General features: G+C 25.6%; 1 protein-coding gene across 1 annotated transcript in view; it reads left to right on the forward strand.

The window, feature by feature from the left end:
- The window catches only part of LOC129981299 (calcitonin gene-related peptide type 1 receptor-like), a 314,682-nt gene that overhangs the window by 152,370 nt on the left and 146,758 nt on the right, over positions 1-15,554 (forward strand). The window contains exon 3 of the mRNA XM_056092074.1: positions 3,160-3,306. Within this exon, the coding sequence (XP_055948049.1) occupies positions 3,274-3,306 (33 nt within the window). The 5' untranslated portion in view covers positions 3,160-3,273. The remainder of the gene's footprint in view (positions 1-3,159; positions 3,307-15,554) is intronic.

Raw genomic sequence — 15,554 nt, forward strand, 5'->3', positions numbered from 1 at the left:
CTTCTGTTAGTAAACTGAAGCTATACTAGTAAAATGACATTAGTACAGTGAAATATTAAAAAATACCTACAACCAGACAAATGAATTGCAAATGCGTTCCATCTCACAACCACTATAAAGGTGAATGACCCAAATAAACCAAGACGTTAAAGGAAATGAGCAGTTTGTTAATTTTGCGTTATATAGCGCTTATGCAGCTGACAAACGGCCAATACTTAAGAGAACCATTGTCAATCGACAAAAAGGAACTAAAATTAGCAAGACAAAGCAGAAATGGACTTCTAATAACTTACAAAATCTTCCTTTCTTCGATATATGATTTACGTTCCATCAGAGAAAAAACAGTAACGTATACGGCAATAAAAGAGATGCAATATTTACCTGTCTTTCTCTGAATTAGCTCGCAATTGAAATTCTATAATGTAAAAATTGAAATTATTGCAAGGCATCTAAGTTTCAATCTTGAGATGATTTTCTCTAGAATGAATGGAACTTACATTTTTCCACACATCTAATTCCATACATGAAGGATTGAAAGAATATGAGAACTAACTCACAATGTTACTTGGTCTCTAAATTTTATAGTCTTAAATGCAATTTTGAGTCCTTGGAACTATTTTAAATACGTTATGCATTCTAGATCATCCACCTGCCAATATTCAACTTCGCAGAAATCGATACACTCACAAAGCAGTCGTGTGAGAAAGAAGGTGAAGTTTCAAAACCACAATGCCATCCGAAACAGGATCTCCAGGAAATAAGAAAACAAATCTTTGGAACAGGTGAAACACTGGCTGTTATGTTTATAAAGTCATTAAAACATTAAAATAGCAACTACTCTCTTGGACACGTGACAAAAACTGTTTGTCACAAAGACATTGTCCATATCCTTCTCTTTTTTCCGTTTCCACTTGTTAGAGAATAATTTTTGCTCTTGTGGAGATGTCGGCGATCACATCCATTTTTCGATATCCTGTCCTTTAACTCTTTCAAGGTACCTCAGAAAACCTTCATCATCTCTAGAAAGTCTTTTGTTTAAAGAATCCTTAATAATTCATCCTCCAAAAAATCACAAACATCATTAAATTCTTAATTGATCATGGAGAATTAATTCAAGCAGACTACCTGTATCAATATTTCAGAGCAATATGTTATTACTCCTCTCATCTTATTCATAATATACCCTTAAGCCACCTCCAGTACCTAATTTTCATAATTGCTTTACCTTTCCATTCATATTGTACATTATCATGTTCATTCGTCCAGTTTTATTTTATTCCAGATATTTTCTATTATAGTTTTTACTATTTTTAGTACGTTATATATATATTCGTATTTTGCCATTTGTGTGTTTCTTTCAAATTGATTTTCTTTTGTTTTTTAATAAAATCAACCTACATCTATACCAAACATGTGTACATGAGTTCTAGAAATGGAGATGCTGTGTGATGTTAAGTGTTAATTTTCAGCATCTCTTATCTATACTTATATCAGCACTTTTTTCCTGTTATCCCTGAGAATCCAGTCCAACAGTTTTTTCAATCACTTTCATGAGATTTAGCGGTGAACATGAGATAACTCTGGGTATCAACTGCCATTTTCATTGAAGTAATCATGTTTCTTATGTGTAAATTTGTAAGCTTAGAATGAAAAGTAGAGCACCAAAAAACCTGTGAAATTAGTAAAAATAGTGCTCAGCAATCACACCGACATAATTAAATATGAAGTTATTTTTTTAATAAAATTAATCACGATATTTTTCTGAATTTGCTTTCAAATTTTAGTTCCAATTATCGAGATTTCAAGGCCGAAAAATAATAATTGATCATAATAAACTCTCATTAGCAAGAAGGAATAAAATGATGCTCAAAGATGTTTATTTTTACCAATTAAAAGCGTTTGCATACACACTATAAAAATGTAATCATATTTGGCAGGCATTATAAATCATATCCGTAAACGGAACTAGGTAAGACAGCAGAGAATGCAGAATTCTTGATTTATGTTCTTCTTTCCTCGCTTATTTTCGTTTTTTCCCTTTGCTTATCATTTTCGAAATTAATTAATTTACAAATTTCAGATTTCCATGAATTATATTAGATAAGCAATCAAGCATTTTTTATGCGGTCAATATTACTCTTTTAAATCATTCCAAACAAATGCATAAGGAATATTTTTTATTCCACTGATGATTTTTTTTTCATGTAAGAACATGATGTTATTTTGGTTAGGGGGTTTTGAAGCTCAAGATCGCTTAGGGAATGAAAAAGGCATAAACGCAATTTTGATCTTCATCTTTTAATCGTGTATATATATATATATATATATATATATATATATATATATATATATATATATATATATATATATATATATATATATATATATATATATATATTATCTGCGTTTACCAGTATTGCATTATTATTATGTATGCTTCTTTGAAAGCAGATGCGTTTTTAAAAGGTTGACGTAGAACTAATTGACATCATAACTGTTATTTCATCCCAAAATCGGTCGAGCTCCCAAACTTTGTTTGCCAGCTACAAAAATTGAAAAAGAAAGTTTAAAAAAATTATCATTATATATATATATATATATATATATATAGAGAGAGAGAGAGAGAGATGATAGAAAAGTCTTGTGATTGTTTCAAACTGGTTTAAACTGGATAACGACTTAAATTAATTAAGACAAAAATGACTTAAAAAATAATAATGTTTTCACATGATAACTTGAAATTTGCGATCGTAGATTTCATTTAATTTTTTTCCATACTACAAAATAACTGTAATATTGCATTAGATAAATTGAACATGAAACTATTATAAATTTACGACTTTTAAATTTCTGAAAAAATGTACGGATCTTTTGAGAATGAAGGCTTAATGAGAATTTTTCTATACAATTTTGATATAAATTCCATCGAACTATTAAAAAAATTAAACTTTCAAAAATTTCAATACATTATTTTGAAATTCTGAAAGATTCAACATTCAAAAAGGGATTTGTAGATTTAATATTTTAAATTTCGATTCAATAACTAGTAAATTGTATACATTTTATTAATACATCTTTTATTCATTATGAATGTCATTTAATGAAAATATAAAATCTTAATAAGTTTGTCGTTGATGAAAGTTTTTTTTTTTCTTTTAGATTTGTTGTATCCTTTCTTCTCATCATTGATCCACTCTACTAAATATTAGAATTTAAAAACAGAAAGAAAAGGGATAAGAGGCGTGTTCCATTATCCATAGAAGATTCATCATCATGATTTCTTTTATGATTTTTATTTGTATATCGGTAAGTAATAGACATCTTTTAAAACTTATTCTCTGCATGTTTCATGTGTTTTAAAATATTACAATATACTTTTCATTCTATAATATTTGTTACTAAGATTCTTGAATCGGATTTTTAAAAAATAACAAATATAAAATTTTTATACTCTGTTTTACAATTGAAATAGTAGTTATTATTTCTAGTATTTTCTTTAATATTTTTTATTAAAATATTACTAAAGTAAAAATAGGAAATAATATCTTTTCTTTCAAAATCAATCTTATCAAATGCAGTATAAACAATATATTAAGTATTTAAGAAAAGTTGCAATTATATAAAAGAATTTCTTGGATTTTTTGTTGAAAATACAATGATTTAAAATTCTGATTTACTTAAAGTATTTCGTTTAGATTCTCGTGGTTTTATAGTTTTATTTTGATATCCATCGTTTTGATAAAAATTTGATTAAAATAAGAAATTAAGAATATTATAAAAAGAAAATATAGACTCTGAAAAAAATCTGAGTACTTTTAAATGTATCGAACTTTTCGAAGTTTGTCAATTTTTGTATCTGGGAAAAGAATAATACCTTTATTAGGGAATCAGCAAAGAAATTTTGGGAGTATCACTTTTTCTGGTTTTACTCAGAAAACATATAGTTTGTCTATTTAAAAAAATAAAATAGGCAAGGACGAAAATAATGAACGACCATCAATTATAGGAATTTCATTTAATTGTAAAAGGTCAAAGGAAGTGGAAGTTTCAAAAAGATTTATGAAGAATTGTTAAACAATAATAATATTTATTGTTAATTGAATATTTTAACTTATCGAATCGAAATAAATTACCTTTGTTAAAATAAAGGATTAACCTGTTTTCATTACATTCTTTTCTTCACTATATTCTTCTTCGGAAAAAAATCCAGTTAAAATTCACTGAATTCATTTGCAACGATTCAAATGACATTGAAGGAGGAAGAAAATTCTTTATGCAAAACAGCATCAGAAAAATAAGCTGTAGATAGGAAACCCTAGTTACTATTGATTATTTTACAGGGCATTAGGTTTGCCGGAATACATTTTGTCGAAACAGACAAATCTAATGGCAGGAATATGTATTAAACAGATCAAAGAACACCGTTTTGCATAATAATAAATAATTCAGTTGCACGTCTTGAATATTTTAAATACCAAATCAGAACTTTATCTCCTGTAAACCTCATATCATAAAAGAAAAGATGGACAAAACCTTAAATCAGCTATTATAAATGCAATTCCACGAGTGATAATTTCTTAAATTCCATGTAGGAAATCTTCAAATTCCGTTTTAGAATTCAAAGGACATATGGCCAATCGAAATATTATAAAATACGACACTGACTAAAGCAATAAAATCGCATATAAAATTTGCAAGCATGCGAGTTTAATTAATGAAAAATTCCTCATTTGTATGATTTCGGGCTTCACATCTTCAAAAAGGTAATACAATTTTCTTTAAAGATTTTTTAGTTTTAATCATTTACTATCTTAATAATTATATTACTAACTAGCTGCCTTTAGCGAACAGCCGGTTCGCCAATCTTAATGTTCGTTAAAATTTTAATAATTAAATATTTTATTTAATTTCTACTTTAATAGCTTCTTCATCAAAATATTTTAAAACTTCAAATTTTGATTATCATATAATTTATTCATAATATTATAAAGGCCTTCAGTCATAACGTAATATGTATCTCTCTCATTTTCTGTTAGCACCCGTAGAATTTATGCTTTAAATTAAAGTGGAAAGAATTAATCTACAATTAATATAATAATATTTTTTAGAGAAACTAAACATTTTTTTTTATAATATGGTTACTGAAAACAGAGTCACTGAGCCTTCAAATTTTATGGGCACTAAAAAATATCTTTCTTAATTTATGTAATATCTCAAGAATTTGTCAACAAAATTTTCTCAGATTCCTCATGAGCAGATCGATTAATTAACAATATTTAATATTAAAGACACCAAACACTAAGAAAATAAACAGAATCGTTTAAAATAATCGGTTGAAAACAGGTTAAAAAAAACTACTTAAAAAACTATGTACTAAAAACTATAAACATATACAAAAAATATATAACATAAATACAATTTAATTACAAAAGCATACAACTAACCGAAAAGTAATTAAAATCTAGTCCTCATCCATTGATAATAGTTGTCAACAATCCGAACACAATGCTCATGCGTGAATTTTCAACGCCAGTTACGGTAACGCAAATCCGTGAATTTTTCTGTGCCAGTTGGGGTAATGCTACGCGGATTAGAAATTTTTAATTTGCTTTATTCTGTTTTATTTTAATTCAAAAGTACTTCAGAATGAATCTGAAAGATCGAATAATTAACAATGTTTAATTTTAAATGCATCAAACATTAAGAAAATAAACAGAATCGTTTGAAATAATCCGTCGAAAAATGTTAACCCTAGCCTCATTAGTGTGGGAAAAAAACTGAAGCCTTACTCATTTGGAGGTGGGGAAAATGAAAAGATGGTTTGGCGCGAAAGTTAGTTTTTAATTAATAATTAAAATTCTAATTAAAAATTCAAAAAAAGGACCGCAGATGCACATTCCCAACCTCCAAGGTATACATATACCAAATTTGGTAGCTGTAGGTCAAACGGTCTGGCCTGTAGAGCGCCAACGCACACACACATTGAGCTTTATATAAGTATAGATTAATGCTGTTTTTGCTCCAATAAGAAATTCAGCGTATTTTGGTTGCTTTTTTGCTTTATATCAGCGAATATATAGGATGATCTATAAAACCCGTTTAAGCTCTTTAAATTAAAAAATAGAGTTTCGTTTATCTATGGAAACAATGTGCACGCATAATAACGAATCATACTGAATTCATTTAAACAGGATATTGAGCTCTAGCGGTGAAATAAAGAAGTTAAAAAAATAAAACAAAAATGAAGAAGGTCGGCCAAAAATTCAAATTAGAAAAATGTTCACTGTATCATAACAAAAATAGAGGAAAGAGTTCATGGAGTTATCTGTAAAATTGGTCGAGGTATTTGAGATTAAAATTATGAGCATTCTAAGACTTGAAAAAGGGTTTGTCTTAATATTAAAAAAAAAAAAAGTGTTATCTGGTAATCTCCTCTCGCTGAGTGCTTATTTAGATATTTTTATTATAATTTTTGTTTTTTTCTTTGTTGCTTGAATTTCACTTCGTTGTAACGTAACTAGGAAAAATTACATGATAGTACTAGAGGATACATTTTCCCCTTTAAGAACGAATCCTTTTTCTTGTCATGGGACGCTCATAATTTTAATCGCAGATATCTCTGATAAATTTACAGATAACTTCATGAAGTTCTTTATGAATTTTTGACCGATGTCTTTCAGTTTTTATCTTATTTTTTAATTTCATTATTTCACCGTTAGGGGCGCAGTAACCTCCTCATTAAATTCAGCACAATCATTTTACAGTACTTTTGATTTTAAAGGCTTAAAAGGACTTCAGTGATCACCCTCTGGATGAATAGGTGTGCACAATAAAATTATTCTTACTTCGATAACAGCATGATTTACAGAAAGAAGCATCTCAAATAATCTATTATATACAATTTCTGTCTTCTTGAAAAAATATATTAATAAATAATAATATCATCGAAATTGAAATGTTTAAATCTATAATATTTAGATCCTGAAAAACAAATGAATTTCTTCGTAATTGTCCTGCTTCATATTTTAATATATGTAAAATAAACTTGACTTGAAAATTATTCCTGGCAGTTGTTGAATAGTTACTTTAAGTATTATTGTTTACTGAAGCATTGTTAAGTATTGCTAGTTACCATTTCATATTTTGATTCATTTTTTGATTGTTGGATCAAAAAAAAATTTCTGGTTGAATTAGTTGAGAAATGGAAAAAAAAAATGAGGATAAAATATACATTTTTTAACAAGTTTGTATCATATACATACTATGTGTATCTTATAGACTAATTGTAAAATTGTAAAATGCAGTACTTATAGATAAATATAGATTTTATTCCTTTCTGTCTCTTTCTATGTATATTTATCTTCGATTATTGTTAAAGAAATATTTAAGATGAATGAAATTAGATTTATAGAGAATAAAATCATAATGGACAAAAATCTATATGTATTTCATAATTGTAATCTTATTAAAGAAGAGATTCTTCAGTCAATATCGAATTAACCGAAAAATTATGACTACATATAGCAAAATTATGACTAGGAATTTCTTTATTTTTCTATTTAACCGAAAAATATAGAAGAAATGTTTACAGATGCAGAAAATTTTTATTTTAAAATATTGAAAAAATTAATTAAAAACACCTACTCAAACAATACGTTCAAGAAATGAATTGAATTTTGCGTTCTAAAAGAAGACCTACTAAAAATGTTATTTTTGTCTGTGGTAAACAAAAGGAATTCATCAGAACAATTATATGATTTATAGAATATTTTTAAAATGCGTCCCGCTCGAATTAATTATAGAACAATTTCAAATGCGTCCCACTCGAAAATAATTCCAAGAGAATTTTAAATTTGCTTCAATCTAAGTATCATAGAAAAAAAAGAATTTTCATTGTTATACCTTAATTCTTTGTAGATCTATAAATGATAAATAACAATCAATAATGATTGAAGAAAATAAATATAAAATTTTTATGACTGCATTTTTTTAAAATCATACATTTAAAAGATTCAAATATTCCATTGATTTAGATCATTTAGAATTATCTTTATTTTCATATAAAATAGAGAAAAAATAGAAAAATATGTTTATGAATGCAGAAAAATTTCACTTTCAAATATTATAAAAATTAATTTATAAACTCCTACTCAAAAATTATGTTCAGGAAATTAGTTGAAATCTGGATTCAAAAAGATATTCTTTTTTTCTCTAGCAAATAAAATGAATTCTTCAGAGCCATTATATGATTTGTAGAACATTTTCAAAATACATCCCACTCGAGTTCCAATGAAAATAATACTTAGAGAATTTCGAATGTGTTTTCATCTAAATGTAATAAAATAAAAATAAGAATTTTTATTTTAAGCAAGTATGTTTTCATACCTTAATTACTTGTATATCTCTTAACGATAAATAACAATCAGCAATGATGGAAGGAAAAAAAATCGTTCTTTATTCTTCGAATGATCATGGAAAAATTTAATGAATAAAAAAGGCCACAATATTACAGTTTGAGTAGAATCTTGAGATTCATTTGCATTCATTATTATTATTTTATTCATCATCTCTTTTCTTTGAATTGCACGCATCTCTCATAATCAAGTTTTCTGGATCATTGATGATCGAAACAGGAAAATTTTCTCAAATAATTTTTTTTTCGTCGTTGCTGTTCATCTTATAAATCGCCGAGTTCCGTCGAAATCGTTATTTTTGTCGATACTGCTCCTCTGTTAGTTCGCTTTTGTGTAATTAATTTACTATTCCTTTACATGACAAGAATAAAGATAAAAATTCCTCAGAATAGTGATTTTGTTTATGCACAATCACAAAAATTAAATGCTATACTTTTATATGAATTAAATTAATAAAAGAAAATATAATATATTTAAATTGTTCAAATTACTTAAATTGTTTCCCGATTTCTTTCTTTCCTCGTTTAAATGGGAGAGAGGAGATAAATATTTTTGTATGTCTATATGACAGAACAATAATAAATTAATTCTCACAATTCTTCGTTTTAAACTTTATTTAGTTAAATTATTTAATTTGCATTATTATTGCGTTATTATATTTCATTAAATAATTTTGCTTTATTATTTTTTTTTCGTAAGGTATTTGAAAATTTGCATTAGTAATTTCTATTTGTTATTTGAATATTTCGAATAACTTTATAACTTTTAAAACTTTTCATTCCTAACTTTAATAATACTCTCCTAACATGTCTTGAAGAGGATATAAGCTATTCTTGATATTATCTATCATTAAATTTTACTGTTTTATTTTCAAAAATATTTTAACACACATCTTAGAGTACTTAAATTTTTTGGATTGACCATTAAGATTAAATAAAAGGTGGGAATTTTTACAATGTATATTTTAAATTTTAGTTATAAAGTAAAGAAAAAATACTCTTGCACAGAATCCATTGTTATATTAAATATGGATTCGATCTACAGCACTCAAAGTTTCTTCAATGCATAAAATTAAACACTTATTTATTTACTTTTTATAGTATTATTTAGATATATTCTTCTTCAGCTTTGAATCAGGGGTAAAAAAAAAAAAGAAAATTGAGTTAATTTACACATTACGTTTTCTCAGAGAAGCTTTATCAGACTCCAAGTATTGAGATTTTCGTTTTTCCGTTTCCAATTCCTTTAAGTTGCGTATACGTGCCAACAATGGGATCAAAGTCTTTCTCTTTTTTCACATAAGTCACTTATTTAAGAAAGTTGCCTAGTAAATGGCCCCTGCCAAAAGAAACTTAAGTTTTACACTATTTTGTGCTATGCAATATGAAAAAATAAAAATGACGAAAACAAACAAGGACAAATAGGATGAATAAAAATAATTCTTAAATACTATAATAGATAAATGAATGAATTTTTTTGAAGCATTCAGAATGATTTTCAATTGATATTACTTACAATTATTGAAATGCTCTGAAATGATTTCCTTACTGAAACTTCAAAATTATTGTGAATATTCTATTTAAGATTCTGAATAAGAAAATTGTGAAATTAAAGAAATACAGCTTCATAGAGAGAATAAAATACTAATTTCTAATGCCACATGTTATGTTATTCTAACAGAATAAATCGTAAGAAATTTAATCAAATTCAACTTATTAAAGAAAATCAGTAAATGCAAACATATACGTATATATAGATATTTATACCATAAATTAATATTGCCCTTTTACGTATTTTATAAAGAAAAAATATTGAAATTTTTAAAATCAATCTCGAGATTTTAACAATTTTTAAAAGAATTCTCTTCCCTAAAAAATATTGGAATGGCGTCTGAGGTTTCATTAATAAAAAATGACCGGAAAGAAAAATTTAATTTTTCTGTAAAATATAAGAACAATGAAATGTATAAGAACTTGCACAAAAATTGTAAACTTGTATCAAAATCTATCAAATAGAATGTGCGTTTGTCCTTTCGTGCACGTCTTTGTGTAATATAAACTTTACATTTTAGAAGAAAAATTTAATCACACATTTTAGAAGAAAGTTTAATATTTCAAGGTGTTCAGAAACGGGGAAAAAAGATTTCAGAAAGTCTCGTATGCAACCTATTTGTTAACTTATGCAAACTATTTGTTATCTTTCCCCATTACAATATAACTTTTAAAAAAAAATTAAAACGCCATAATATATAATTAAAATTAATTTTTTTTAAAAATTATAATATATAATTTAAACTAAAAATGTAAAAAGAATTATAATATATAATTTAAATTTTTAAGATTCTTTAAATTAACTACAATAGATAATTTAAACTTAAACATATTTCTAAAAATTATAATATATAATTTAAATTAAATTTATTTTAGCAAATATTAAGAATTATTGTGAAAGATTTAAAATCAGTAAGTTTCACTATTAGATGACTTGTAAGAATATTGAATATAATGAATATGTTGTCTTCATAACACAAATTCATATTTTGAAATTATTTTAGGATACTGAAATTATGAACACACTTATCCTTCAAAAGAATGCTTAAACTCATGATGGAATTTAAATTTTGTAGTAATAACAAAAAGTAATGTTATTGAAGCCAAATGCTTGAAGAAACAATTTTAATAATAAAAAAAATAAAGTAACATTAAATGGGAAACATCAACTTTTTATTCTGACGACATCAGCCATGAACGTGTTATTAATTTTCAAGCCATGAATGTGATATAATTTTCAAGCCATGATGCTATTTTCTGAATTTTTTTTGTTAATGTTGGTGTAAAACAGCTATGATATAATAAAGGAAACTTTTTCCAAATGAAAAGAAACCACAATAAACTGACTTTCGCACAAACATTTTTTGATTATGCACTCATCCACATCTTAAAAAAACTAAAATCTTTCTAAAAACTAATATTTACCCATCCAATTTTATTCAATAAAGTCTATATGCTCTTGTTTAAGTTTTCACTCTTTATTTTTATATACTTGAAAAGCATTTACTAATTTGAAATGACAAAACATCAAACTTTCTTCGCTAATTTTCCTCAAGGAGATATTAAATAAGATTTTCTCCAAAAAGGCAAAAATAATTATCAAATATTGAGGAAAAGAAGCTAGGAAGAAGTGTAAGATATTTACTTTGATGAATTTCTTGAGAAGTGGACTAACATCCCTTTGAAGTTCTTCACCTCTCTTCTACTGTCAAACAAGTAAATTCCTTTTAAAACAGCGCGAACTAAAATACTTAATTGATACAATAAACATTTATCCAACTTTCTGATTAATTGACTGATTAAAAGTTTTGCTGAAAGACACAAATACTGAATATCTGATGCAGTCACCCACTGCACTAATTAAGTTAATGATAAAATTAATCGCAAAGACAAACCAGGTCTGAACTCTTAATTATTAATTCCAAATATTTGTTGCGGAAAGAAAACAGTACACCGAAACATCTTCTTTTCAGAGATTGAGATTTCATTTAATTACGAAAGACTTTAATACAGTATATAAAATTTTCGGTCTCACAAATTGCCTGCACGTGTAGAGCTCATTTGTTCTGGTAGAGTAATTATTTTAATTGCACCACATTGTCTTTTAATGGGTTTTAACTTTCCACTGAGTGACTATAAAACAAGCGTTACACTTTAATATTTAAACAGAAAATGCAATTCATGGTCGTAAATTTTAATAAAATTACGCGAAGTGTAATTTGTATGCCCTAAAATAACTATTGAAATAAATGTCTCATCTATGTTTAGTTGAAATTAACTACTCTGATTAAGGTTAGAAATCTATTTTTTATTTGTATATCTGTTTTAAATTGCGATGGGAATTTGTTTTATCTCCCTTCGGTAATGTCTCCACCACTGTGATAAAATACCAGAAACTAAAATTTAAAATTACATTCTATATATGTGAGTTTTCCATTGAATTTTATTCTCGGAATACCAACTTCTAATTGCCTTACAGCAAAGACTATTAAATTATTTTATTTTCTTGAAATTGAATAATGTTATGTTGTTTCATTTTAAATCTTCGCCCATTTTAAGAGAAAATTCTAGTAAGAGAGTGTTCGTAAATTTTTTTGTGTATATTCAGCTACAAAATTTTATTTTGCTGAGAAATTCAGTCATTATTCAAAAATGGTGAACTGATTCAGAATTTAATATTTCAAATCATTTAATATTATATAAATTTTTTCAGTGCTTGAAATCACTAATGTTGATAAAATCAGAGAAAAAATTAGTAATAACGTTTTTCATCTAAAGCAGATGGTTTTTCTCAGCAGGATTCTTCTTCTGATTTTAGATGGTTTTTCTCAGCACTTCTAATTTTAGAAAACATGTGTTTTTCTTTATAAAGAACGAGTTTTAATGCCAATAAAATGTTTATAAGTAATGAACTAAATTTAAGAAACTGTTTGTTTATAAGTTATAAACTAAAATGTTTATAAGTAGTAGACTAGACTTCAGCATCTGCTTTTTTATAAGTCATAGATATTTATAGTTATCTGTTTATCAATATTAAACTAAAATATTTATAACTAATAGACTACAGTACCTTTTTGTTTATAAGTAATAAATAATAAACTAAAATGTTTATAAGTAGTAAACTAGACTTCAGCACCTGCTTTTTTATAAGTAATAAACTAAAATATTTATAACTAATATATATTTATAGTCATCTGTTTATCAATATTAAACTAAATATTTATAACTAATAGACTACAGTACCTTTTTGTTTATAAGTAATAAATAATAAACTAAAATATTTATAAGTCATAGATATTTATAGTCATCTGTTTATCAATATTAAACTAAAATATTTATAATTAATAGACTACAGTACCTTTTTGTTCATAAGTAATAAATAATAAACTAAAATGTTTGTAAGTAGTAAACTAGACTTCAGCACCTGCTTTTTTATAAGTAATAAACTAAAATATTTATAAGTCATAGATATTTATAGTCATCTGTTTATCAATATTAAACTAAAATATTTATAACTAATAGACTACAGTACCTTTTTGTTTATAAGTAATAAATAATAAACTAAAATGTTTATAAGTAATAAACTAGACTTCAGCACCTGCTTTTTTATAAGTAATAAACTAAAATATTTATAAGCCATAGATATTTATAGTCATCTGTTTATCAATATTAAACTAAAATATTTATAACTAATAGACTACAGTACCTTTTTGTTTATAAGTAATAAATAATAAACTAAAATGTTTATAAGTAATAAACTAGACTTCAGCACCTGCTTTTTTATAAGTAATAAACTAAAATATTTATAAGCCATAGATATTTATAGTTATCTGTTTATCAATATTAAACTAAAATATTTATAACTAATAGACTACAGTACCTTTTTGTTTATAAGTAATAAATAATAAACTAAAATGTTTATAAGTAATAAACTAGACTTCAGCACCTGCTTTTTTATAAGTAATAAACTAAAATATTTATAAGCCATAGATATTTATAGTCATCTGTTTATCAATATTAAACTAAAATATTTATAACTAATAGACTACAGTACCTTTTTGTTTATAAGTAATAAATAATAAACTAAAATGTTTATAAGTAGTAGACTAGACTTCATTAATATTTCAAACCATTTAATATTATAAAGTTTTTCTCAGTACCCTAAATCACTAATATTGATAAAATAAAATGAAACATTTGAAATAAAGTTTTTCATCAAAAACATATGGTTAAGTTTAAGCCATTAGGAATTTAAAAAAAAAAGAAAAACCTCCGTTTTAAGAAAACAAGTGTTGTTTTTAGAACGGATGAGTTTTATTGCCAATAAATAATCGACTAAACTTCAAGGGTTTCTTTTTTTGTTTCATTAACCTATATTAGTTACTTTTATAATTACAGATTTTTCAACCAAGAGTTTCTTTAACCCTTTCTAGGGCCATGGGAAGTATGCTTCCCACCAAATTTATCAATCTTTGTATGGAATTATGTAGTTTTGCGTAAGTTCTGACAAATCTTTCAATCAGACGGAAACTTAGATGCTTCATTTCCTAATCTCACACAAAATGGTGTATCTTGATTTGTCAATTAACCAATTTATTTAATTAATCAAAAGAAATTTATATAATAAGGTAAATGAGTCACTTTTCTTAAGCCGATCACAATCCTAAAAATATTTTAATATACCATGACTTGAAAAAAATAGCCTTTTAAAGGGTTAATACATATCGAATAAATAGGAAAATAAAGAACGCGAGATGCACGTATTTAGCTATTACTTTTATGAGTGAGAAGAAAAATAATATGTATTCAGTTCATCCTGAAATGCATTATATCATTGGGATTCTGTTACATAAAATAACAGAGTGCATGTTTTGAAGCGTTACTTAATTTTAACGATTTTTTTTTTTACTCTATTTTCAAAAATAGCTACTATATTCGAAAGATTATTTTCTGTAGTTTCTAAAATAAACATTTCCAAATATAGTATTTTTATCTTTTATTTATACAAAGACCGTTTCTATTTTTCAGCATCTATCATCATAAAATCACTTTAACATTATTAAAACTTTTATTTAATGAACATATTTCTGCATACATATTGCAATCGATATTCATTTAATCCATATTGTAGTTGAGACCCAAATGAATAGAATAGTTGTAAATTTTATCTGACATTTGTTTTATTAGAAATACAATAAATGTAATATATTAAATAGAATTATTAGAATTTTATAGCTAGTAATGAGTTCTTTGTTGAATAAAAAAGACATCGTGAAGAACTATGAATATTTATAAGTAATAAATCTGAAGATATGAAATCATTATTCTTACGACACTCTTAAACATTTACTTTGTCTTTCAGATGATATATTTGTACAAGATATTACAAGTGAATTTAATTTTACGATTAGGATTTGCTTTTAATGAGTTGCTATCTGTCGACCAGCTGATATGATTCGAGAATAATGGTTATATGTAATTTCAGTTAAATCAATTATGTATAACTTTATGCCCATATTCACTGTCAGACATTAAAACCATGTTATTTTATAACAAACCATATGTTTGTTAATCTAGCATATGTTTTATT

Source organism: Argiope bruennichi, chromosome 8 (assembly GCF_947563725.1).
Source record: "Argiope bruennichi chromosome 8, qqArgBrue1.1, whole genome shotgun sequence".
Taxonomy (NCBI): Eukaryota; Metazoa; Arthropoda; class Arachnida; order Araneae; family Araneidae; genus Argiope; species Argiope bruennichi.